This window comes from Plectropomus leopardus, chromosome 12 (genome assembly GCF_008729295.1).
Source record: "Plectropomus leopardus isolate mb chromosome 12, YSFRI_Pleo_2.0, whole genome shotgun sequence".
NCBI classification, from domain to species: domain Eukaryota; kingdom Metazoa; phylum Chordata; class Actinopteri; order Perciformes; family Serranidae; genus Plectropomus; species Plectropomus leopardus.
This window is the reverse complement of record NC_056474.1, coordinates 18893622-18921274: the sequence shown is the minus strand read 5'-3', so window position 1 is coordinate 18921274 and position 27653 is coordinate 18893622. Positions and strand designations below refer to the sequence as shown.

The following is a 27653-nucleotide window of genomic DNA, read 5'->3' as shown; positions in this document are numbered from 1 at the left end:
AGTTTGGAGTATTTTGACATGTCTCTATATGTCGGTTGGTCTGTCAGTGGACGGATTTTGTCACATAGATAATGTCGCAACTGCGCAAGATGCAGTCACAAAACTTTACAAGTGCGTAGTTGAGATCAAAATAAAAGGCAGAGTTTGAAGATGAATGTGATCCAAGCAAGGAAGTAGGACAGGGGACTTTGGGACCCCCAATTTATGCTCTCAGGCGACATTTTAAGTTGCAGATCGCTGTATCACAGCTGGAGGGATTGCATCACTTCTGTTTCCTGTTTTGATGCTAACCTAAGCTAACTGTCTCCTGGCTGTAGCTTTATATTTATCGAGCAGACATGAAATTTATTTAACCACTTCTCAACAAGAGGGGGAAAAGTATTTGCCTCTTGCTGCTGCACAGACAGCTTAGTTTAATAAAAAAGGCCATCCCTCCATTAGTGAAATACTTCTTTACATAAGAATTAGGGCCAGAATGTAATAGACATAGAGTTTAACTTAGGCAATTGTAAATTGATGTAGATATACTGCGTACTCATGAAAATACACCACCTCCATCACGTTGACGGCATCGGCCAAATAATATGATGTCACAGGAAAGGAGAGGAAGGGCAAGACAAACAAACAGGGTGGTTCTCCCAGTGTGTGAGGGGCCACAGTGAAAACAACCAGACAGCTTTTATCCCACAGCACACACTGGTGACTCTTGTGTTATACATAGAAAATGTCACTGTGAATTTAAAATTGCTCCAAGACCAGTTTTAAAGGCCTGTGTTTCTAATGTGGCCAGATTTACCACCTCTGTGGTCCACTTTGTTCTGTGTGTTGAGCTTTAGGGTGTGGACTCTCAGCTGCTGGTGTGAACTTTGCGGTCTAATTAAAACAATCCAAAATCCTTGTTTGCTCCAGAACATCTTTCATGTGTCATGTGCATATATATATGCAGCCTGCACTTTGATATTTAACCCTTTAAAACCCTTAATTTAAAAAAAAAAAAAAAAAAAAAAAAAGTGGGGAGAAGGCATTATGCAGCTTTACAACACATGGCCTAGAAATTAGCAAGAAATTATTTTTAAAAATGTTAAAAGAAATTACCCAAAACAAGCACAAAAAAGAAAAAAAGGAAACAGAAACAAGAAATGACCCAAAAAATGTGCTGAAAATGATTCTTATTTTTTTTTAAATGTATACTGTATATTGTTTCTATCACATAATTTAAAATATAACATTATAATTTATGCCACATTTCCTGCCAACTTGCTCTTTGCCTTTTTTTCCCCCATTGTTGTTTTTTTTTTTTTTTTTTTTTTTTTAAGAAATCAAATCGATTTGCTAAGGTTTAAGAGGGTTAAATAGCTCCTGAAAGGCGTCTGAAGGCAGCATTAAAAAAAAACCCTTGATTCAGGTTTCAAAGACTTAAACAGCACGGCAGGGGAAAAAAGTCTGAGTTTGACACTTTTGTAGCTTTTTCCGCAGCTTTTCATTTGCTTTCCACATGCTCATCGTCATGTAATGGAGATTATTTCAAATTATCGAAGGAAATTTAATACTCGCTAGCATCACTAAATGAGATCTGTGTTACATGCAGCCCTAATACATAAGCCTTCTTTTAAGTGTCTTGAATAAATAGCTGAACTAGTCCTGCAAGTCGGCTCTGGTGTAACAAATTCTACCTCTGGCTGTGTGACGGCACAGACCTGGGAATGATGAATGAAGGTTCAGATGACAGCTTGCCCTGGTTTACAGGTCTATCTCCGCACTCCCTCTCTCTCTCGCTCTGCCCTGTAGCTCCTGTATTTTAATGCTCCCCAGATGGGATTGACGTTGACGTGACAGGCAGTGACGCAGGCGGGGTGTCGAGTATCAGGGCCACTGACAGGTTACCATCAATCACACTTCTTACCAGCCAGCCACTTAAATAACAAACGCTGGAACACACCTCTCTCTTTACACTTTTTTTATTTGGGCTTTATGATGCCCAGGAATGTTGGCTCCAGTTTGGTCTTCAGACTACAGAAAGTAATCAGCTGTATGTTTGTTTGTGTGTCTTTGTGCATGAGCGGGCGCCTTTAAGGCAGATGTGAAAAGCACTTTTAATCTGTCTCATCTACGGTATAGGGCTTGGTGATAATTCAGTGTTATCATGTTTCAAGTGTATTTAATTTATACGACACCTAAAAAGCAGTCTGGCCCAGTCTAGTAGAAATTGTGTGGTGGTGGGCATGAAATGTGTTAAAATGAAAAGTTGGCAACACAAAACAATGCCAGTGCAAAGTCGATGAGGATCTATTGTCCTTGTGGACAACTGAATAAAGACAGAAAAAAGGGCCACACAGGAGGGGATGGGAGAGGTGGTGGAAAGGTCAAACAAACATGGACTTTCAAACAGGAGACTGCTGTTCAGGTCACGTGTAAAACTAAAAGTCAACTCAGTAAAATAGCTTAACAGACTTTACATAGCTATGCAAAGTATGTTACTTAATGTCGCTTATGTCCCATACTTATTTATGTTAACTATTTAAACATTAACCCTATTAATGACATGTTTGAGACTGCAGCCATTTGTAATAGACTTTGGTGTGGCATGGTTTTAGTGTTGCCACTGCGTGATTTTAACACATATTGTGCCCACAACCATGTAATGCATTGAGAGCGCACATATTTCTGTGAGACTGTGTTGGCACCAAAGTGCTTCACGAAGGCAGACATATTTACAATATGTAAACATATACTTTATGTTACACATACAAGCATGTAAGTACATAAATGTATAAAGCAAGATTAGAATAGATATAAAATAATAATAGCATCTTTAAGACATCAACAGCCCCGCCTCTCAAATCACCTGTGACAGACTTTATCAGAGCAGAGGAGCCTCTACAGAAAGAAACTTTTTTTTCTTATTATTTCATGAAGGGGCCACAGCCAACATGCCACAGAGGATCAGAGGGGTCTGGTGGTGGTGAAAGGGATGAGATGCGATATATGTAGGGGTGAGATACAGGTTAAATTTATTGACAATTAGAAGGATCATTTAATGACTTCCAGTGTAATTGGATCTTGATGATCTATGATCATCTATGACGATCAGGGTTCTCACAGTCATGGAAAACTTGGAAAAGTTTTAGAATTTCCCAATTGCAATTTCAAAGCCAGGAAAAGTAATGGAATTTGTAAAAATCATTGAAAGTTTTGGAAAAGTCATGGAAATGTTGCTGTGTGTAATGAACTAGTTACAGTAATCTTACATGGATGACCCACCATGTAATGTAACATAATTTTATATAAGTAATTTTCTGTAGCTGTCGATGTAACGTCAGTCTAATGTGTCAGTTTGTGGTGTTTTGTTTACCATCATGTATGTTTCTCAAGTAGGACATGAGGAAAAAAATGTTATTAAGGGTCCTTGAAAAGGTATGAAAAAGTTTTGAAATTTTGTCTGGGAAAATGTGTGGGAAACATGGATCATGTTGAACAAAATTCTGCTGCAAATTGTCACTGAAAACTAAAAAAAAGTATGTAAGAACATGTAAAGTCCGAGTTTTTCACACATGGAATTCAGAGCAGTATAACAAAGTTACACTTTTTTTCCAGCAAATAATCAGATAATCAGTTATCAAAACTGTCACTGATCAATTCTTTGTGGAGCAACTAATCAGTCATCAATCGACTGTTTGAGTTCTGCAGTACACTGGATTTCCACAGTGGAATATTCAGATTGGTCAGCTCTTGCAGTCTCACCAAAGCCCAGTAGAGGGACCCTGTCCTCAGAGGGACTTATTAGATCCATTTCAGTTCTCCAGACAGCCCTGAATTTACACATCAGCTATCACTCACTAGCAAGTTTATCTGGTATATTATTAAACAACACCCTCCCACTCAACACAGTTATTTAAAAAATATCCCATTCTGGTCTTTTTATTTTGATCACTTAACGACTGACAGAGGGTGAGAGAAGACGTGGGCGGGTGCGACTGGCTGGCATGTGAAAGATGCAAAGACAATAGAGTGGTATATGAAGACCAGCCATTCAAACAGCCACAGTGCCTCTGTGGGAGCTTCCTGTCCGCTGACCTCTGACCCCTTGAAAAAACAAAAGGCCTCAGTTGACATATTTAGTATACATATTGTAAAAGTGTACGCTTAAAGATCCTGCACTGTGGACCTTTTTTTTTGTGTTTCATATTTGTAGCATGTCCACTCCATCTACATTCCCTGCATGGAAAAAATAGAATTTTAGTTAATGTTAATGTTTTAGTGTTAATAATCAATACAATAGAAGAATGTGTATTCCATCTCCAGAAAAAAATCTTTGTGAGAATGTATTAATCCCAACGTGTGTGTAATTAGTTGCAGTGGGTTTGTACACTACAGTAACAGAAATATCAGAAAATATAAAGTATCAGATCACCATCAGTATCACAAACAATGGGCTCAAAAGTGACGCAGTCCTACAAAAAAACAGACTACAATCAGTCCTCATATAATGAAGACAGTATGTGTTTTAAAATAATTGTTAACACTAGTTTAGCTCCCTATTTGCTGTTACCTTGGCAACATCTACTCCTCGTGTTCATGCTGCTTTGTATCTTTCCCTAATTCATATAAACCCTAAGAGAGATCATTGATAGTGCTACAGGGAATCATGCGTGTACAGAACTATACTATTATTGTGTCTGTGTGTTTGTAAAAGGTAAAAAGTCCAGTCATGAGTTAGAGTCACGACTATGTTCACTCCCTTGAGAAAGACGAGAAAACTGGAAGTGAAATAGCAGCGAGGGAAAGACGTGGGCGATATTTTGATCTGTGATCTAATTTTAGCTCAGCATCGGCTCCAAATAGAAACTTCTCCATAAATATTCATGAATGGAGGGAAAAAAATCCGCTGCTTTGCGATGCAGAGGGAAAAGAGAGGGGAGGGGATGGCTCTGTATTCTACCTGAAAGTCTATTTTTAGCTGCGTTGCTGCCTCTCTCGGTCTATTCCCCATGCAAGGGGAGGCTAAATTTAGCCGCACAGAGGCAGAAGCATCGTGCAGAAACAAATATAGAAATCACAAGTTTATGGTCAGAGCACGCAGGGGCAGCCAGGGGTGCAGCATCATTAGGGAGGACAGAACAAAATAGATGGAGACAGCAGGAGAAAGAGTGAGGAGTGGGTGTAGCGTCAAGCTCCATGTGTACTTGTGGTGATTGTGCAGGGATCATGATTATTTCTTACAGGTCACAACTACATACTATAGGTGTGTAAAGTGGCACGTTGCAGTGCTGTAGTGCATTAACAAGCATAATTTACGTTCATAAAATTCAAATGTTTCCTATAAAAATGACAATGAATTAACACTCACATCTGACACACACAGTCAAATACTCATTTGCACATTTGCAGGCGTGCACACCACCAGCTGGAGCCACACTGGCCCAGTCACACAGTGCACAGTTAACCAAAAAGCACTCATGTGCGTGGCTCAGAACAGGCTGTACTCTCTTGCTCTTTGAAATTGTATTTACTCTCCCGCTCTCTTTGCCCTATTTTACCCCTCACCCCACTGTCTTTCCTTCCTCCCTTTGACTTCTCTCCTTGGCTATGTATAGTGCAGTCAGTGAGTCTGAATCTGTCACATGAATGGAGGGATGGGGGCTTCTGTTCAGTGTTACGTAATAGCCAGTAACACACCAACGTCTTGTCCTCATGCAGCATCCTAGCGAGGTAGCAGGGTGGGGAGGGGCACTGGAGGAAGAGTGGAGAGGGGAATGAATGGGATGTTCGCATGCTGCAGTCCATGCATACCTATGATTATATATTATAAATATAAAGCCTGGATTTTTCAATGCAATCAAATGTTAGTATTAATGTTATTAAAGCTGTAATTACCGTAAACTAGAGTATCTCAACAACTATTAGATGGATTGTCACAAAATTTAGTACAGACGTTCGTGATCCCTAGATGATAAAATCTACTGACTTTGGTGATCCCCTGAATTTTAATGAAGTGCCACCACAAGGATGGTATTTGTGGTTTTATGTCAAATCATCATTCCTTTCAGGATGAATTGTAATAATTTTATCAATCCATTAACCTTACTCAGTATTCTAAATGTTAATTGTACCATACTTTGGTTTATGATCAAATAATTGCAAAAGTAATGTCATTTGCATCAGTTGTACTTGTTGTCTGCAGTGTGATTTCATTGCTGCAGACAAATATCTGATGTCAGAATAGAATCGTGAGATCTCTTCAGTTTGGTGTAAGCTGATAAAACTCAGGTGGAGCTGTCTGGTCTTGACGTTCCTACAAAATCAAACATGTTAATATTATCAAAATATTTTAGTCTTACCTCTTGCAAATACTGAAGTGCAATGATGTCAAGATTGTTAACAAACAATCGCTGTGTTTTCTCCAGCAGCCAACTGGGTAGACAGTAACCATGGAGACGACTCCGGGAAGGTGCGAGAACGTAAACAAGTGTCTGCTCTCTTGAAATGTAGAAAAGGAGGAGAAACTTGTGGAGTGAGCAAGATTTAGTGTTTAATTTTGCATCAATCTGATCCACCAACCAGCACTTATTTTAGTGAGAAATCTTAGTTCTTCAACCAGTTCACCTCATATTTCCATAGTCTCCTCCCACTGAAACAGTGCAGCTAACCAAGAGAGGCTGATCGCGAGTTACAATGACAAAATGTAAAATTCGAAGGCAAATACAGTTTACCTTGATGGATTACATTGATGTCGAATGGAAAAGAATACTGTCAACAGATGAAATCTTTTATCTTGTGTTTCTAGAGCCATGTGTTTTTGCCGACACATGAAGAATTGTTAATATGTCATATTCTGTAAAGGGAGTTTGGTGTAAGATTTTCCACCAGGAGCAGATGGGAAACAATCTCAAAAGGAATCTAGTTGTAGTCTTGCAAATAGTGACCCAGCAATATCCCCAGTCTTTGCAAAATCTTATAGTGTGTGACTAAGAACTAATCTGGCTTCAGATGTCAGACTTTAGTCTTTCAGAAGTCTTCTGATGTATGGTAGGCATAATATATCCACATATTTGCATATATCCGCATATTACATACACATAATATGTATTCTGGTGCATAGTGTTAATCAAATGAAATCATGGGTAGCTTGTAATGTATAGACACAACTACAGTGTATTTAATGCTCTGATATTCAGTACTCTTTCTGGGAATTTGGGATGTAGTCGGGACTGTGATGATGTTTTGGTGTTATGTTTCATTATTTCCCACACTTATCATTAACAGACATCTCAAAGCTAACACTCCTGCAGCCATAACTCATTTTTGTTTGCCTTGGATTCCAGAGATTTTTTGTTTCTAAATATCATTTCCATTGCCGTATTTATTTGAAAAAGATTGAATGTGTGCCTTAGTGTCCAAAATCCTGCACGTTCTGCTAGTGGTTGTTTTGCTAGAGCGTGGATTTCTCCTGTGGAGTTCATCAGACTGTTTAGAAAAGGAGACGTGTTGCCAAACAGAGCTGCAGGTTGACGGAGTCTCTGTGGGTTTGCATGTCAGCGGAGGGGCTGTGGGAAAATAGAGATGTGGATCAAGGCAGAAACGTGTCCAGACTGTGAAGAGAGGCCTTGCTGTGCCTTTATTTGGTGTGGGTTTTTTTCTCCGTAGTCAGATCGTGTTTGATCAGGAGGAACTCCTGCTCACCTGAGCGCAGGGCTATTTTTAGACTCATACTCACATGACCCCGCGTCAATACTCAGATGCTGTTCACACACAGTCACTCACATGCGGACTTCCTCTGGATGCTCATACACATACACACACATTGCATGACATTAGCTGCGCAGGCTTCACACCTTTAATGAAGTGCACATCATATCTCTCATGTTGTTTTAATTTCAAGTACATGCAGACCTGCTGGCTAGAAGAAGTGGTGGGATTTGTGAGGGTTTCTTTTTCTTGATTTGCACATTTTATTTACAGATTTTGCTGCCATTTTTGTATCTCATCAGCGTGTTGTAAGTTGCTCTTTGGGTCAGTTATAAGGTTTACCCGACTGCGGCAGGAGGATCACTTATATGCAGCCATCAGGCTCTCAACACCCCCTCATTGTGGTTTCTGTCTAATTTTGCTTCTTCTTATCGCAGACTAATTTACACGCAGTGTTGATTTTAGCCTATTCTGTGGCACATAGTGTGATAACTGCACTCCCACACATTTCACACTGTTATCCTTTTTGCCTCCCTACTAAATTTGTCATTTTTAGCTCTTATTTTGGTCTTTACTGGTTCATAATGGTCACGCTTTCCTCTAAATTACACTATTTTCCTGTTCAAGAGACGAAAATGGCTGAGTGTTGTTATCCAGTGATGAAGGCTTGTGATATTTTTGGATTTGGAGTATTGTACTGTGTATGACTTTTCTCCCTCTCATTGTTACTGGAGCAGCCCCAGTTGTTGTAGCAGTACCAGTCTCTCGCAACAGGAGTAGATCCTGGGATTGTGTTTTTCTGCCTTTTCAGAAAGAGTTCAAACGTTGACTGGGTAGTCTATGGCCACAAGCTTAACATTTTCATTCGCAAAGGGAATCCTTGGTCTGTGAATTAGTCCGCATTTTTCCATGTATTTGTCTCACTATCACATCTGAAATACCTGCTGTACTCACTGAAACTTGTTCAATCAATTACTCATTATGAGTAAAAGAATATTTATTTACATGTGCACTAAAATAGGAAAAATGTGAATAGTCTTTGGAAATTAGATCAGATCATGATGTGATAGAAAAGTGGAACATGGGTCGAGCTTCATTACCGATACATCTAAAAACAGATATATAAGGACAACATGCTTCCTTATTAGGGTTGTGAAACCATATCGATACACTTAAATATCGTGATTGTAGGTTTTGTGAAACTTTGTTGATTCTCAAAAACACTGCATTGAATTTGAATTATTAGTGTACATGCAAAGATTCGGGGTAGTGGTTCATTTTGTGTATTGTTCAGACCTCGCCTGCTTCAGCTGTAATCTATCTTCAGCCATATGACTTTTCCACTGCAGTCTAACCGATAAATACCGATGCAGCTCCCACTATTCTGATTGCAAAAAGAAAGTAAACTTTTTCACTCAGATTTTATGCATGTGCTGTGTGTTTTATGACAAAAAAGCACATTATATCGCCTTGCTTAAAGTATGTAAATATATCCATCCATCCATCCATTTTGTATCGCTTACCCAGGGTCGGGTCGCGGGTACGTAAATATATTACAATATATTGAATTATAATCCCTGTATCATTATACGCACTGTATTGTCAGATTCTTGCTAATACACAGCCCTGTTTCTGATGCATGCCTGTCCTCTTCAGAGATTCTGATCTGTAATTTTTTATGGAAAATGGCAACCCCTAAACCAAGAGGTGGGGGTCCAGGGTGGATGCATGAGTTCCTATTTCATTTCTTTTCCATACTGCGGAATAAATCCACATGTTTTTGTTTTTATCCATGAGATATATTTCGAGTCCTCTAACCACAATGCGTTTCCTCCCCCTCTCTCTCTCTCTCTTTTGTTGTAGTTTTGATGTGGAGAATGGACTGTCAGTGGGGCGCAGCCCCCTGGACCCCCAGGCCAGCCCTGGCTCTGGTCTGGTCTTACAGGCCAACTTTCCTCACAGCCAGCGGCGGGAATCCTTCCTCTACCGCTCCGACTCTGACTTTGACCTTTCACCCAAAGGTCCTTCCAGAAACTCCTCCACTGCCAGTGACCTGTAAGTTCATGTCAATTGTTTCACGAGTCGATTCTGTTAGGAGACACTTGACTTATTCAGGATTATGACAACCTTCATATGCAGCCCCTCAGTCCACTGTCTCTCAATGGTCCCTGCTGCTTTAATGTTGTGTGCTTATTTTGACATGGAGTGATCCATTTCCACTTGAATACACAAAAAGGAGGAAATGCTTTCCACAGCTTAATATATACAAGCTCAGCTCTGCAGATTTAAATTCACACAAAGATCCTGTTTCATCGCCTGAAAAAAAACCTATGATGCTCTTATAAAATATAAAAATGATATCCTACTATAAAGTCTTTCAGGCTCAATAATATTGCCCTGTGTGCTGTGCTTTTGATCACATAAAACATATATCAGTAAACTGTATATATTTAGTGTTTATCCTGAATATATACTGTATGTTCATGGATGTAGCATGAGACATCTCAATACACAGACTTTTATCCTAATGCTGGAATACCACAGTAAGGTTACATACATATTTGTAGTCTGTTAAATACCCTGCAACAAAATGAAGGAAAAAGCATCTGCACACTCAAATATTTGCAAAAATCTTAATAATAAGCAAACTCATGGTCAGAGACCTTCTTCAAGGCATGATTAGGTAGCCATTTAACAAAAAAAGACATGTCTATATTTTCCCCTTCTTGTCTGTCTTTTTTGTGCTGAGAGGTTTCCACATTGGAGGATTCAGATGGTGCATTGGTTCAAGGGTTGGCTCCCTTACAAGATGCAACAAACAGTTGCCATCTCGTTTTCATTTTCAAATTTGAAACGAGCCTTTTTGTCATTTTATTTGGATACCTAGAGAGCCCTGTTTGAGGCATGATTTCTCTTTCATGACTTTATATTTTGTTGTTTCAAAGGTATTCTGCTAAAAACTCCTACAAATACTAATGAGAGGGTCAACTTTAAGTGAAGTTTGATGAATTTGTACCCTAGTCTCTCTTCAATAGCTCAAAGGCAGTATTAAAACATGCTGTGCATTACGTGTGTCCAAAAAGTCCACAGACCTACAGCTCAACATTAGAACAGCTTGTTGTTATTCAAATGATGACAAATAATTGAATGTTAAATCTGCTTCACTTGGATTGCTAGAAACTGGCAAACTTTTTGTCCTTTTCCTTTATTTTTTCATTGTTTGTGTTTACAAAATCTCCCTTAAACAGCCCCCCCCCCACACAGTTCATAATGTCTTAACACCTTTAAGTGTGTAAAGTAAGCAGTCACAGGTCTCCTCATCACCTCTCGCCTATCTGTTTTTGAAGGGAAGAAAGCTTGAAGCACTGGGAAGTCAACTGGTTATCATCTCGGTGAGAAGAAACATGATAAAACAAAGATAAAAATAAAAACACTGACTCTGTCCCCTGCATTCCCCCTAGATGGCTTATTAGCCCTTTTCCACTTCCTCCTGACGAACATAACCTAATATCACCTGTGATTCTCATTAGACCCCCCCCCCCCACAACCCCCAAAACACCCAGTTCTCTTTTGTTTGTTGTTGCGTGTGATGCTTAATTACAGACAACCAAGTCTGGGTTTTCATTTACTTGTGAGTATTTATTAGTTTGTACTTATATCACCCACCCCTCCACCTACCCCGATCTGTTCCCTCACCAATTTTACTATACGCAGTGCATGACGTATTTGTTTTTTGACATAGCTACACTATGACAGAATAATGGCAAGAAAGTGATGGATGAGGGTATCTGAGTAAGTAATGATGGTAACTAAGTCTCTGTCTGTCTGCCTGGTTTCACAGACAAGCTTTGTTTTTGGGTAAAATCAAAGCAATACTAGCTGCAGATTGGTTTCTTTTAAATTCATTTTAAAGGGACAGTTCATCAGTCTGGATTTTTTGGTGTAAGTTGCAGAGTGTTGGAGTTATTGGCTGAAGAGATGCCTGCTTTCTCTCCAGTATAATGGAACTAGATGTCACTCGGCTTGTGGTGCTCAAAGTAACAAAAAATACAAAACAAAACTCAACAGCAATGTCTGTTTCAGGAAATCATGACCCGGTCACTCAAGATAATCCACAGACCCTATTGTGAGCAGTTTCATGTAGGAACTATTTTCTTACTACCTAAATATACTCAACTTTATCCCTGCAGAGGAGGAAGCGTGCATCTACTCATGTATGAGAAGCTCATGTTCGTGACTGAACTGTAACATTCGCTGGCTCAGTGGTGCTAGGTGAGCTAATAGTAGATGCTTCCTTCTGCACGATGATACGGTTGGCGGATGTAGTTGGGTCGAAAGAAAATAGTGCCGACATGAAACTGGTCACAACAAGGTCTGCGGATTATCTTGAGCAACCAAGTCATGATTTCTGGAAACAGACATTGCTGTTGAGTTTTCAAATGTATTTTTTGGCACTTTGAGCACCACAAGTCGAGTGCCACCTAGTTCCATTATATTTGAGAGAAGGCAGACATCTCTACAGCTGATATCTCCATCACCCGGCAATTCACACCAAAACAATCTAGACTGATAAATAGCACTACAGGTAAGAGGAAAAATCTGTCATTTTTAATGTGGGGGTGAACAGTCCCTTTAACAAAGTTGCTAAAGATTTAGATTATAGTTTGGTCCTGTAGTCAGTGTTTCATGCCTTTTCCTTCTGTGTGTTCTGTTCTGTATTTGCAGACATACAGAAGACATGATTGTTACACCGTTTGCACAGGTGAGTCCTCTGAAACCTTTCCACACAACCTTTTGGAAGCTTTTTTGTGCAATTTGAAAATTTGCCAGTTGGTCAAATAAAAGGAAAATCATGTCCAATCATGTTAGCAAAAGACAGCAGGTCTCTAAAAAAAACAGAATAAACTCCAGATGGTCCGAGACTGGGCTTCACTGCCTCATCGGAACAGCCCCTCAACATTATGTTGGCCCTGTGACGGGATCAGGCATCCTGCCGGCGTTGCCTGGCTCTTGCGTGGGATGTGCGTCACACTTGTGCTCACTTTACACCGTGGAAGAAGCGGTGAATCCAATACTGCTGGATCATGCTGTTTGGCGTCGCATGCTGGCTGATAAGGGCTGCTACATGGTTCAGGCCTGGACACCGGATACTCTGTGGGGTTCCTCTACGTGCTGAGTCAGTGTTTGGCTACAGATGGAGTGACAGACATGACATAGAGGGGTGTCAGTGATGCCATCAAAACATCAGAAAGGGGAATGCCTCTGCATAGCGGATCAGCTTGGAAGATGAAAGCCACAGTATCTAGTTTCAAAGGCTTGTCAGAGATTCACATTAAACAGCATCTAGATGTAGTTAAGATGAATTAAATGAGGGCCTGTGCAAGTATTTATTGCTATGAATGAAGTCACGTCTGTGGTTTCATTATTTCACAAATACGTCACAGTGTGATCTTGTACATTCAGTCTCTTGTGTCTGTCCTACAGGTCCTCGCCAGCCTGAGGACAGTGCGAAGTAACTTTGCCGTCATAACCGGCCAGCAAGATCGCACAGCCAGCAAGTACGTTTTTAGAAAATGTATGAAAATGAATCCTGTAGTGATCTCACGTCACACCTGAGAAATATAATCATGCTGTAGTAACAGTACAACTTATGCTCGCTGACTTTGGATGGTCTCTGTCTACAGGACACGATCCTCAGGCAGCAACCCACCATCCATGTGCAAAACCAGTCTTGCAGGTTGGTACTGGTATTTGAATGGGCTATTTACCATTATCATCCCATTATCAACACTGACCCTGGTTAGAGAGACAGAGAGACGGCAAAGACATTGTCATGATTAAGTTTGTGAATTGTGAAATCTGGGTTAGTGGTAACACGTCACAGTAATGAAAAAGTAAATGAATATGATTCAAATATACATGAAATACAGTGCGTGTCGTGAGTGTTTAGATCATTTATGTTGAGTATCAATACCACAATGTGAGAGTGCTCCTTTAAAATCTTGCATTGAAAAAACAGTAAAAATTTGTGCATAGTATGCGACTTAAAAGGGATAGTGCAGATCTTTTGAAGTGGGGCTCTGTGAGGTACTTACTGGATCACTGGGTATCCATAGTGAGTGTATTACCTACAGTAGATGTCAGTTGGTGCGCCCCCAGTTTGGATAAGCAGTACCGCCATGGAAGCTAAGCAATGTACTGCTGTGTACAGAGGCAGCAGCGGCTCTTAGCCACCAGACTTTTTGATTAACCCCCCCTCCACACACACACAAGAAAAACTCACAGTAATTTCAATTCTCAAAACACAGGAGTTGATGGTCCACTGCCGCTTCAATCAATTAGTTTGTTTTTGATATTGTGTGATTTTGGTGAATTTGGTGAATCCCTTTTAAAAAAAAACACACACACAAAATAACAGAGTTACACCTACTAACCAATAAAGACATAATAATGTTTGAAAGGCTCATTAGAAGTTTTGAAATTTTAATATAAAAAGTAACCAAAACTAAAGATGTAGTGGATCAGAAGTATAAAGTACCATCAAAACAAATACTCAAGTAAAGTAGAAATACCTCAAATTTGTACTAGTAAATGTACGTAGTTGCATGTAAATCTTATGGTGTTCTCGAAAAAGAGAGAGAGTTCTTCCCATAATGCCTTGCTGTGTTTGTGTGATACAGAGGAGCCTCACCAGCAGCTGGCCATTGAGACTCTAGATGAGCTGGACTGGTGTCTGGAACAACTAGAGACACTGAAAACTCGACACTCTGTCAGCGAGATGGCGTCCAACAAGGTACTTCAACATAATACACAAACTCATTACCAACAGCCTCAAAGTGATACACTGTAAACATACTCACCTGTCACAGGGTAAAAGGTGAATACACACTGCCACACTGTTCAGGATGGCATTTGACAGTGCAAGTTTGCAGTGCACTCAATCTCATCTGTACTATGATTCACCCCCCTGAAGGAGTTTATTAGTCATTTTCATCTTGTTGCCATTTTTTAGGTAGTCCAACTCCATTAACACGGTACAGTAGATGACCCTGACCTCACCAAGGTCAAAACCAGTACATTTTAAATATATAGTTCCAATATCTTTATGTTCATGACAATGATATAGTTAAACCTATCATAATCAATGCTGCATTTAACCAAATTTCAGCTTATGAATGTTAAATTATCCACCAATATCAAGCAGTTCTTTCAAAGTGTTCTCTACTGGTGTTCTCTGTCTCAGATGAGCCCTCCAAGGATTACTAAGCCGCAAAATGATCATTTGCGTATCAATTACTCACCCTGTGTTACGCTGGATTTTTGAGGAAAACTGTTTTTCTCACATGCCTCCATGATGAACAAAGAATCCAAAACAGCAAATGTTGATGAATTGGAGTCGCAGGGATCAGCATTTACCAACAGCAAAACTGCATTGGAAAACTCCTGATGTATAATCCAAGTCTCTCTATGCAGTCATATGCTGAGTGCCTCCCCAAACACATGCATTTTTACAAAAACCTCAATAGTTAAAACACTCTTTACAAAAACCTCAATAGTTAAAACACTCTTGCATAAAAAGTCTAATGCACAAATGAGTAGCACGTTTGGGCAAGTGCATGCATTTGAACTCAGCTCAGTGGAATGCACAAACAGAGTTCAAACATATTCGCCTGTAACATTCCTGTTCAGAGGTGTTATAGATATGTGTGGGAAGTACTGGGAATACAACTGTATACTTGGATTATACTGCATGAGTTGTGAGAGTTTGTAAACATGTTGTAATACAGTTCTCCTGTTGTTAAATGCAGCCCCCTTTTACTCCAATTCATCAAGAATTTTCTTGGGACCTCCTTTTTTTTGTTTACTTTATTGCCTCGTCTACTAAATACCCTTCTGGTTTGAACTTGTGTTCAATTCCATTTTTTGTATGCGTTTTCTGTTACTCATTTATGTCCCCTTTGGTTTTTTTTTATCATTTGTCTCAGTCATATTTCATATGATCTCTTTTCTGTTTGTGTGTCTGCGTATTACTTTATTGCACAAAAAAAAAGAAAAAAAATCTTTGTTCATCTTGGAAACATGCAAGAATGACAAGTTTTCTTCATAAGTTCTAAATAAAGCAACTTAAGTAATTCATATACAAATGTTCATTCTGTCAGTAAAGTAATATTTTAATGGCTAAAATTCAGCAATCAAATGATTCGACTGAATTAGTGTTTCCCTTTTGATATTGAATGCGTCAGCGTTTTTTTATTAGAATGGATAATAAACGCAATACATAGGACATTTTAAAATATTTCACCAGATTTTTCATTAATGGATAATAATCTCCTGCAGCCCAATTCACAGTGGGCTCAAAGTACAACACTAAGCCTGTGGATTGTGTGTCATGTACTGTAAGTGCAGTTAGCCTTCACTGATCCCTAAACAAATCTGAAAGCTCACTCATACAAAGAATCCATCAAGAAAATATGAATAGAATCTCCCGTCCGTCAGCGGGTGGAAGAGGGGCTTATTCTGTGAATGAGCGGGATGGTTTCATGCATGCAAATAGAGACTAGACACATAGACACTCCCTTCCCCCCACTCATGTGCAGAAAAATGTGAATGAGGTAGTGGTAGCTGGAGATGAAACGGCATCCCCCCTCTCATCCACTCTACCTCCGTGTATCCCTCTATTCACACTGGAGCCCGGCACTCATGTGATTCCACAATTAGACCGCCCACACAGCATGCACACACTCACATAAACACACTTCCTCCCATCGTATACATGTACATTGCCCGCCTTGCCTTCCGTCACATACATTGCCTGTTTATATACATATACCGTTACTCACGCCACACGCCACAAGCCACACGCTCACGCTCACGTGGCGGAGGCTGGAGCTTTGTGGGAGACAAACCCTCACATTGCTGCAGATCAGTCAATGAGCAGCCGCTGTCAGTGGGGAAGAATTATCCACGCTGGCACTTTGGAACAAAGGGAGGCCAGAGTGGACGTTGCTTTTGCATCTTTGATGAATTCATTGACCAGTTTTGTCAAAAAAAGATCTCTAATGAGTCCTGAAAGTGTCTTGTAGGGAGACTGAGACTTCTCTGGACCATCAAGACATTTGAGTTCGAATAGCTCAGTTGTGGAAATGCTCGTGAGCCCATTCAGAGTTTTTCCTAGTTGTTAACAGTCTGATTTGGTACTAAATATAAAGGCAAAGAAACTGGCCTCCTGTCACTCAAACTTCTTATTGTCGTATAGTATTTGACATCAGTTTATAAATATGGTTAATCATTAAGCAATGAGTTGGGTTACCCATTTTAACAAGATTAACTCCAATGAACTGTTACATTTCTTGTCCGCAAAATGACATTTGATATAAATTCAGTTTATTATCACACATCACCATATCATTTTTGTTATGTTGTAGCAACCTGCTTTGAGCGAATTTCTGTCCCAAAATATGTTGTCTTGTGTTTCCAATCATATTTTTGATAGTGGTCGATGTAATCTCATCTTTGTGGTACGCAGTGTACAGTTTTTTATTCTTGGCAACATGAATGAAAGCCCTCCCCTCCATCCATTCAAAGCTTTTCCTTCATATCTTCTTCAAACTTGGTGCACATGGTGTCTCACACTACCTCCGCCTCCGACACACTCGGCCCTGCCCACTTTGTACATCTCCCCTCCAATGAGGGCACTCGGACTCTCCCATCGTCTGCTGCAGCAGGTGCCTGATTGGCTGCTATTCTTAGACATTTTTGGAAGGAGGCGGGGATTAGAGTACCTCGTTCTCGCTGTGTTTACACACATATGGGAACAGGCAGTAACTGAGTGAATGAGGGAGAGTCAGGGGGAGCGAGGGAGTATGGCTTCTCTGCCTTGCATCCTCGCATCCCACAACATTCCCACAGCTATGCTTCCACACTCTCGTTTTTACATGGACCTCTGAACAGTTGGGTTTTTTTTAATTCCGTCTGTTCAGTTTGTAGTGATCAAAGCCTCCACAGCACTAACCAGTGGACTGTCTGCTCGCTTTGGATTTTGCTCAGGCAAGCAGTACAGGAGCACAAAGTGTCCCTGCTGTCTGTCGAACAGGCAGTGCCGGAGGACCACCAGAAAGCTCTGCTCTCTCAGTCAATTTTATTTTTTGCTCCCATGCTTGACTTTACGCTGAAATGCCAGAAGTGAGTTATTTCATCTCGGTGTCGTGGATGTTCATTCAGGTAAGGAGAGGCAAGAGGATGAAATGGGAGGGAGGGTAGAGACTGCTTGGGACTCACATGTTGCTCATTTTGTGAGAAAGTGAACAACTGGTGGTTGAGACGTGACAGTTGACTCTCAGAGACACAAGACACCTTCTGTTAGATTTGTACATTTTTGATTTGATGAACATAATCCACATGCATGCATGTGTTTGGGTGCAGTGCACGCTACTACTCGTAAAATCAGCCATGCATGTTTCTGTGTCCAATCACTGGCTTCTGCACGGTGTGACGTAAGACAAGCACATGTGAAAGCTTCAGAGAGGGAATCTAGGTGTAGCCATTCTGAGTATATTTTAGGATGGTTGATGGTTGTCTTATGTTAGTTTCTCTGAGGGATCTCTTGTAACGAGTAAATGTGATGTTTTGTTTAAAAAGAAAACATCTTTTGTCTTTTAAGGACAAGGGAATCAAGAGATGTGAATTGCTTTGTGGCATCTGTACTCACATTCAACTCATTGTGTCTGAAGCAATAATAATATATACCACAGGTGGAGATTTCGGGGGATACAGGGAACATGTCTCCCTCAATATTTAGGACTTGTGCATTTGTTCCCTCCAATAAAAACATGGCAGTAGAAGAGAACTTTCGTTTCACAAACAATTGAAAGACATTCATACCATGACTTGATGTAGAAGAATTCACCTTGTCCCTTTCTAATTACACCAAATCTGTATGTAAAATGTCTGACAAAAAAAACAAACAGCATTCAACACATCTACATTTCTTTAAAGAGTGTGTTTCTTCTGATATGATTTTGTTGGTTTGCAGGAAGAAAGATAGATGTTTGATCTGTCCTTGCCTGACCGCTTTTTTAGCAAACAGTGTGTATGATCAAACTCATGGATACATGTGTGTGTCTGTTTGTCCTCAGTTCAAGAGGATGTTGAACCGAGAACTCACCCAGCTGTCAGAAACCAGTCGTTCAGGGAACCAGGTGTCTGAGTTCATCGCTAGCACCTTCCTTGGTAAAACACCTTCACTTTGTATAATCCACAAGTTTTACAAAGAAATATGTGTCATATAAGTTATGCTATTGTTAAACGGCAACTATGGCCATTTTCAAAATTCATATTTGTTATTCCATTGGTCTTTAATTTGTGATGTCATCAAGTAAAAAAGTCTGGAGCTGCTCCATTTATGATAAAAATATGTTATACATTACCCTCAGAGCATCCAGGTGAATGAGTATATGGGCACATTTTCAGTTTCAGAAGTGAGAACACTACAGTGCAATAAAGCTCATTTGGGTGTAAAAAAAAGAAAGAGAGAAAACAAACACTCTTTGGATCCAAAGATTCAGTGGACCATTCATTGTCCATAAAGCAGCTCCAGACTTCATACTTAATGACGTCACCACTTTAAGACTTAATTCTCTTGTTTCTGGATTTCAGAGTAGCTCATTTTTGCAAAATATTAATTGAAATTTTTCAGGCCATGGAAATAATGGATTGGAATTCTTAAAGGGGTCCTATTATGCTTGACTTTATTTTGTGTCATATATAGTGTTACAGTGATGGATGATCATATTTAAAATCACCTAGAGCAAAAACCTCAAGTTTCACACCCTTCTGAATAGTCTGTTTCCAACTGTTTTTTCTACTTTGGCTACAGTATGATGTCATTGTGAGCTGAATTTCTCTATATAGTCATCTGCTCCAGGCACTTCACTGCAAGTACTTATATTATGTAGCCTACACTGTCACACTGGGCTACATGCTAACAGCAGAGAAACATGTAATCTTGGATGCTGAGGTTAATTTCTCCCCAATTTTGGATCATATTCCTGCTGGAACAGTTGTGTTTAGAAGCCTTTAATGGTGATATTTCATGGTAGAAAGTGTTATTATTACAGTCATTCCCCCGCTGAAATGACAGTGTAGAGATAGAGATACAGAGGACCCAGAAACGCTGACCAATCAGAGCAAACTTTGATTTTTTGGAGGGGAGCGTAAAGAGACTGGAGCTAAAACAGAACGTCTTAGACACAGGGTGTATACAGGTATTCAAGCACAGAAATTATGAGAAGATTGTAGTGTTTTTTTGAATGTTAAGTGTCTAGACATGTTTTGGTAGAAACCTTAAATAGTCTGAACCTATGAGTTTAGGTGGTTTTCCCCTGCAAAGTGTCCTGTTGCTTATTCGATCACTGAGGGACTGCAGTGTTAACATTTTGTCTGTCTTCATCTGACAGAAAAGCAACATGACATGGACATCATGTCTCCACCGACCAAGGAGAAGGACAAGAAGAAGCGGCCCATGTCTCAGATCAGCGGTGTGAAGAAGGCCACGCACAGCCCCAGCCTCGCTCCGTCCACCATCCCTCGCTTTGGGGTCAACGCTAGCCAAGAGGGACCCCTAGCCAAGGTATGAGGACAAGTCTAACACTATTAAAAAACTCTGTTCAAATCAATCTGCATTGTTTTTTAATACGCTCTCCCTTGTAAAATGTGTTGTAATGATATATTTTTGCACTTATTGTCCACCGGCAGGAGTTGGAGGACATAAACAGATGGGGTATTGACATCTTCAAGGTCTCCGAGTATTCTGGGAATCGGCCACTGACGGTCACTATGTACACCATTTTCCAGGTAACGCCTCTTAACGAACTTTCTCAAAAACAATATAGTTCTTGTGTAGCCTTAAACAGTTAGTTCAGTAAATGAATGACAAAAACTGTAAATGAAAGAATGAAACAATGACCAAACAAAGAAATTTCAATAAATGATTAAGCTTTACTTTAAGTGACCCAGTGCCTTGTTGTTGCGTGCTGTAGGAGCGTGATCTGCTGAAGTCCTTTAAGATTCCAGCGGACACTTTCATAACCTTCATGATGACCTTGGAGGATCATTACCATGCCGACGTGGCCTACCACAACAACATCCATGCTGCAGACGTCGTCCAGTCCACACATGTCTTACTGTCCACACCTGCCCTGGAGGTACACACACTAATACATCCAAGAGAAAGAACAAACTTCATCATTATTAAACCAAATCATTAGAATCTGTAAATGTCCAGTTATGTTGAGTACACACACACATATTGACAGTCCTTTGCCTTCTTGTGTTGTTCAAGGCTGTGTTTACTGACCTGGAGATCCTTGCCGCCCTGTTTGCAAGTGCCATCCATGATGTGGATCACCCTGGAGTTTCCAATCAGTTTCTCATCAACACCAGTAAGTTTGCATAGCTCCACAGGGATAATGTGCGTGGGTGCTGGCTGTATTTAACTTGCTGTGTGCACGTGTCTATGTAGAATTGTGTTTCTGCATAAATTTGTTTCCCATTCAAGTGTTTAAAGTGCTGTCTGTAAACTGTTTTTGCTTTTTTTTTCCCTCAGATTCAGAGCTGGCCCTGATGTACAACGACTCGTCGGTCCTGGAGAATCACCACCTAGCTGTTGGCTTTAAGCTTCTGCAGGAAGATAACTGTGACATCTTTCAGAACCTCAGCAAAAAGCAAAGACAGTCACTGCGAAAAATGGTCATTGATATGGTAAGACACCATGGTGGAAGCCTTAATATTGCAGACATAGTACTGTTTCTATCTCAGTTCAGGGACTGCTTGAAATCTAACACTGAGTTTTATTCAAATATTTTTAAAATTGCTTCATCTACAGGTGCTGGCCACAGATATGTCTAAACACATGAACCTACTGGCGGACCTGAAAACAATGGTGGAGACCAAAAAAGTCACAAGTCTGGGAGTCCTGCTGCTGGACAACTACTCAGACCGCATACAAGTGAGAAGCACTTGCCAGTTATTCACAGTTTGTGCTGCAAATCAAAAACACATATTATTCCTCTTACCTGTAGTGCTACTTGTGAATCTAGACTGTTTGGTATGAGTTGCAGAGTGTCGGAGATAATGGCTGTAGAGATGTCAGTCTTCTCTTTTCCTTTAAAAAGTATTTCATATTATTAGTAAATTATATTATAAAGTGTAATGTTGCAGGTGTTGCTTGTTAGAAATTTTGCAGTTCCCCTTAGGACTACGAGGCATTTTAGCATCTTTCAGCTTATTGTTTTAGTTTACTAATTTAGTTTCCCACTCTAATCAACCATGTGTCCAGCTGGAAGGTCTTTTTTGTGTAAAAACTCTAAAAAAAAAAAGTATCGACTAGCTGGTGAACACTGATGCTAAACAGCCAAATGGTTCCATTGGGAGTTGGTTAAAACCAAAACAGACGTAAACGAACAAAATATTAGGTTTATTTTTATTATGTCACCAGAAATAAGACTACAACCACCACTTTATAAGGCGTGACGCAACTGACCAAAAATCGATTCATGCTATTTCAAGTTAAACCTTTTTGATGGAATATTTACAAACTGTTTTTTGTCATGGCAGGTCCTTCAGAACATGGTGCACTGTGCAGACCTGAGCAACCCAACAAAGCCTCTTGAGCTGTACCGGCAGTGGACAGACCGCATCATGGTGGAGTTTTTCACCCAGGGGGACAGGGAGAGAGACAAGGGCATGGAGATCAGCCCCATGTGTGACAAACACAACGCCTCAATAGAGAAGAACCAGGTACAGAACAGAAGCTGCAGCACTTCATTCATAAAATCAACTCTACATCATTTTTTAAACTGAAATGTGTGAAGAGTGGAGAAAAAAGGGGCTGGAAAATCCTGTCAAGTTTTGGAAAAGTCATGGAATTTTGTTGTCTGCAAGGAAATTAATTGTTACCATAATCCTCTGGAGATTACCTTCCATGTAATGTAACGAACCAACGGCCAATTTATTTTTCTCTAAGATAGCTGACACAACGTAGCTCTAATATGTAATAACAGCTTAGGGCTTCACAATATGAAGTTTCAGTGTTGACATTGCAGTATGTGTCGGTCGCATCGGAGGATGTGTGATGTCAAGTGAGGCAGATTAACTCAAAATATTTGCTACTTGATACAACTGGAAAACTCGCGCAGTTCTTATTTTCCATGACTTATACCCGCCACGCCTGCCCCTTTACGACAGGTTACGTGTATATATGACGTAGTGTGACGGCATTTGTTATGGGAAGCAAAAACTCTCCTGCGTGTGTGTTTGTGTGTCAAAAAGATCTGTTACCAGGCCGGCAAGTGCAACAGACACAGTACCGTGCATGCTTTTCCGAAATGTATGTAATGTAATGTAAATATTTACCCATAAAAATGTGTGGGAACCCTGTATAGATATTTAACAAATTCTGCCTCTTTAATACAGGTGGGTTTCATTGACTACATTGTCCATCCTCTGTGGGAAACGTGGGCCGACCTTGTCCACCCAGATGCTCAGGAGATCCTGGACACGCTGGAGGACAACAGAGAGTGGTACCAGAGTATGATCCCCCACAGCCCCTCACCACACCCAGAGGACAAGGAGGAGGGCGCCCTCGCCGGAGAGGCCTCAGCACTCAGCGGGGGCTGCAGCTCCATTTCAGCCGACAAGTTCCAGTTTGAGCTGACTTTGGAAGAAGAAGGAGAGTCTGATACAGAGAGTCAACCTGAGGAAGAGGAAGGCTTCAGCGGCAGTCGGCAGTCAGAACTCACCAGAACTGACTCTGCTGCTCACATGCTCACCAAAAAGCTCACTACTGAGTCAGGCAGGACGTTTTCTTTAGACTCTGATAAAGATATGGCGGAAGACAGAGAGACGGAGCAGGAAGGCGTCTCTGGGGTGCCACGCTTCAGACTTGGAATATAGCACCAGTCAAAAGTTGTATTACTTTTGGCCTTTTTTTGTTTATTTTTCTTGATTTCGGTGCCTCATCCTCTCCCACTCCAACCAAACACCACCTCTGGTTTCCGCGGACAGGGTGACAGCAGGCCTCTTGGGTGGGGAGCGCGGGAGTGCTGGTGGGTGTCGGGGTATGTTCAGAAAGTCTGCAGTTTTACACAGCAGTCACTTGCACTGGAGAAAAACAGACACTGTTCTAATAGAGGACAAGAAACCAAGTTTCTGAGCGGTCCTTTGTGTTCTTTGTCTTTCAGTAAGACATACTGTGGATGAAGTTCTGCAGAGACAATGAGAAGTTAGAAAATAAACTTCCCTTTTACCAGCCAACCCAAGGTCTACTACAACAAACTGTCTTCCTCTTTTGTGAAGAAAGTGAGGAAGTGACGAATGAGCGTGAAAACACGACGTCTTTTAAGACATATTGCCAAACTTGCGATTTACAGGGACAATGCTGTTTTGCCTGCCTTTTTAGTTTTTTCTGTTGTCTTTCATTTAGGTCCATATGCAGTGAATGAAGATACAGTAAATAGCAGACTTAAGAGCAGTGAAAGCAAAGTTATGGCAGAAAGGAGCTATGCATGATATTATGCAGAAAACATTCAATGTAGCAGACAGTTTGAGTGACTATCATTATTATTGTAGCACTCCTTTCAGCTGGAGTTGCACAGCCCGTTTAACTGTGTTCAGCAAGCAGTAGTTTTGGAAGAATATGATTATAATGAAGTGGCTGGCAGTATATATTATTTTGAGTTTTTAGGCTTACTATTTCCATTTTTATAATCTTGAACTATGATATTGTCAGCGACGAAACTGAGCCAGGGTCAGTGGAGTGTTATACAGAGAGGGAGATGCATCCAAAGTAATGTGGGATGTGCACGTGGTGCCTCCCAGTGTTGACAAGTGGAACTGAAGTTCTGGCATTTGAGACAAAAGATTTGCAAGGTTTTGCATAGGCCTGTATGAAAAATACATTCAAAACATATTTAACTGTAGGACTGCCCAAAATATCAGTTATATTTCTGTTTTGTTGCTCTCTGTTTGTTTATTTTTTTTCATCTTAAAGTCACTAATTCTTGCATTCTTAATATTTGGCACCCATTTTATCAGTTTGCCTTCAAGTTTAGCACTTTATAGTTTAGTTCCTGGCGAGTCCTCATTGTAGTTTTTAAGGGCTTGTGCCAAAACATAAACACATTGACTGCAAAACAGTTTGTCAATGATTGTCAAGCAACCAGCACAACATCATGCAAAACTAAACTCTGCAGCAGAGCCACAGATGCATTTTAGCATCCATTTAAATCCTGTCACACACAGCATCTACCAACTGGTTTTGGTAACATACACTTGCATAATTTACTAGACTGATAAGGACAATGTGTTCAAAGCATAGGGGTTACAAAGAAGGACACTAGCATCATTGTAACAGTAAAAAGAAAAAGGAAAAAAAAATCCAGGAGACAGTTTCATGTGCCAGAATTTTTTTTCATCTTTTTTTCTCTCATTAATCAATACTTTGCTCTTCACAGGGACATAGTCAATGACAAAACAAGTGCCAAGCAAGCATGACACAACCCGTACTGTAATTTCCATTTTGCCACTGGCTACTTTCCATCAGTGACTGATAAAGTTGGTTGATTGTAGCACCCTGTGTGCCAATCTGACCCGAGTGTCTCTGCTCCTTTTTTTATCTAACTCCTGTTTAAACAGTAACTGAAACTGATATTGTCTTAAAACAGTGATGTTGTGTTTTTTTGTGCGTGAGTGAATGAGTGGGTTTTGATGTATTTGCTAAGAAAAAAACCAAAGCACTTTGTATGGTACTTTTACAGTTCTGCACTTCCAGTACAGTTGAACATGTATAACGTGACTGTTTCACTGTTTTTCTGTTGGCAAACGGCCTGGTGGTTTAGTTGAATTGCTCTTAAAGGTCGGCTGTTGGAGGGACTGAAGTTATTTTTTTTGTTCTTTTTATAATTGACTGTACAAAAAAAAAGTGTTTTATTGAAATGCATGACATCGGATGCAGGATTTTAAGATTATATAGAGAACTTACAAAACTTAGCCTGTGGAGAAGCCTGTTTTATTTTATTTCCATGAAACAGAGTAAATCATGTTTGAATGTGTGAACGAAAAGGTTTTTTTTTTTGTGACGCCTTATTTTCAAACTTGGGATTTTATTTTCTGGTCATAGATGTGTCCACTGACATGCTGGAGTAAAACATGTGCAATCCTTTCTGTAGCCATAAACAGCACGAAACAGACCAACACTCAAGGATGCCTTCAACACTAAAGACATTTAACAACAGCTCAACCAGCACAACATGCTAAGATTCAGTCTGTCTCTCTGCGTTTCACTAATTTGTTTGATTTTGTACATTTTCCTCACAGTGCTTCATGTACAGTTTATTTATTATTTCTATATTATCTGTCAGAAACGATGGAACAGTAGACTTTTTTTTAGTCTGAGGTTTAGTACTTATGAGTAGCTTGGTGTGTGAGAAAGTCACACAGGACAGATTTCAACTATTACTCAGCTTTTTCCCCCCTTTTTTCATTTATTTTTGTCTGCAAATAACATTATACATAAGCAAAAATACTCTCTTTCATGTTTTTCTTGGTATAAAAATAGTTTAGTGACAGATTTCCGTCTAAAACATCTCTCATCTCCTGTCTTGCTCTGTTTCCACAGATCCAGTCAGATCACATATTCATGAAGGGTCTTACAGTAAGTGTCCTGATCTGAGACTTCTTTGATTCATAGGGAAGATTATATAGTCACATAGCCTCAAGTCATCCTCGATCAGTGTTTCTGTTCTTAGAGATTTTATGAATATGGGTCATAGACTAAGACTCTGCAGCTTTGACAATCCAAACTCTGCTGTTTAACTGCGGGTGTGTTTGCCCTCTCTCCAACTAGAACTGTATGCCTTGCCAATAAAGAAAAAACTCTTCACTCTTTGATGTCTTGTTCTCTGATTTTATTCTTAGATAAGACTTTATTAATCCCTTACCGAGGCAATTCACACTTTCCAGCAGCTCAAGAGTCAGAAGCAAAAGATTGTAAGACTGTCATAGCTTTATACCGAGATCCTGGTTTCTATAAAGACCAAATATCCGGGTTGAATGTTGAATGTATAAAATATGCAAAATCTACAGCCATAAAAACATACAGACATAAATATACACTATATGGTGTTTATGATAATGTCGGTGTGAAATAAGCAGCTGCAGTACAGTTTTCATTAAATTTAAGGCTTCTTAAGAGGAGATGAAAATGTAATACTGTATGTTCGGTAGTAGCGAAAAGTAACTAAGAACATTCAATCATGTATTGCACTTAAGTATGCTTTCACTGTACTTAAACAGTAAAATAATAATGATACATTTACTTATATAACAATTTTCAGGTTTCAGAAACAAGCAAATAAGTTAAGCAAAAGTAAATAATAATAACAAATAAGGTAACCATTAAAACAGAATATCATAGATCATACCATAATAACATAATAGTAAAATAGTATTAAGGTTAAACAGGGTATTACAGTCAGATATTAATGAGGTGGTGGGGCCTTTTGCATGTTCCCAGGGGCCTTAATCTCGTGAGTTGTAATGATTATAATCCAATAAATATTTTTTGTGGTAATTTATTTCTATCCTCATTAACAGTTTTCCAAGAGTAATACACTTAATAAAGAATTAACAACATCAAGGCATTAAATGAAAAGGAAAAACCAAATGACAATAAAACATATAGACTGAATAGGTGTAGGCTGAAACTAAAGCTTATTATACCTACCCTTTTTACTTGATTCTCATGAGTAAATCATTTACTAAGTTATGTAAAAAAACAGAAATATAGAAAAGAAAAACAATAACAAAATTCTAAAACATTTAAAATAAAATGGTAATCATAACCTAGTTTTTATACTTGTTAAATAAAGTATCCGTGATATAGGCAAACTTTCTCCATCAGTGTTTTTTTC

At 39.7% G+C, this 27653-nt stretch overlaps 1 protein-coding gene across 7 annotated transcripts in view; it reads left to right on the top strand.

The window, feature by feature from the left end:
- Window positions 1-26628, top strand: part of pde4ca (phosphodiesterase 4C, cAMP-specific a) — a 66406-nt gene extending 39778 nt beyond the window's left edge. For 6 of the 7 annotated variants that reach the window (XM_042497488.1, XM_042497494.1, XM_042497493.1 and 3 more), the window contains 15 exons: window positions 9550-9741; window positions 11034-11078; window positions 12412-12448; window positions 13171-13244; window positions 13371-13423; window positions 14367-14479; window positions 18822-18915; window positions 20142-20314; window positions 20440-20538; window positions 20724-20888; window positions 21026-21125; window positions 21290-21444; window positions 21569-21691; window positions 22300-22482; window positions 23158-26628. In XM_042497488.1, coding sequence (XP_042353422.1) covers window positions 9550-9741; window positions 11034-11078; window positions 12412-12448; window positions 13171-13244; window positions 13371-13423; window positions 14367-14479; window positions 18822-18915; window positions 20142-20314; window positions 20440-20538; window positions 20724-20888; window positions 21026-21125; window positions 21290-21444; window positions 21569-21691; window positions 22300-22482; window positions 23158-23637 — 2086 coding nt within the window. In that variant the 3' untranslated portion in view covers window positions 23638-26628. The remainder of the gene's footprint in view (window positions 1-9549; window positions 9742-11033; window positions 11079-12411; window positions 12449-13170; window positions 13245-13370; window positions 13424-14366; window positions 14480-18821; window positions 18916-20141; window positions 20315-20439; window positions 20539-20723; window positions 20889-21025; window positions 21126-21289; window positions 21445-21568; window positions 21692-22299; window positions 22483-23157) is intronic. The other variant, XM_042497489.1, reaches the window with a different exon arrangement.
- The last annotated feature ends 1025 nt before the right edge of the window (window positions 26629-27653 follow it).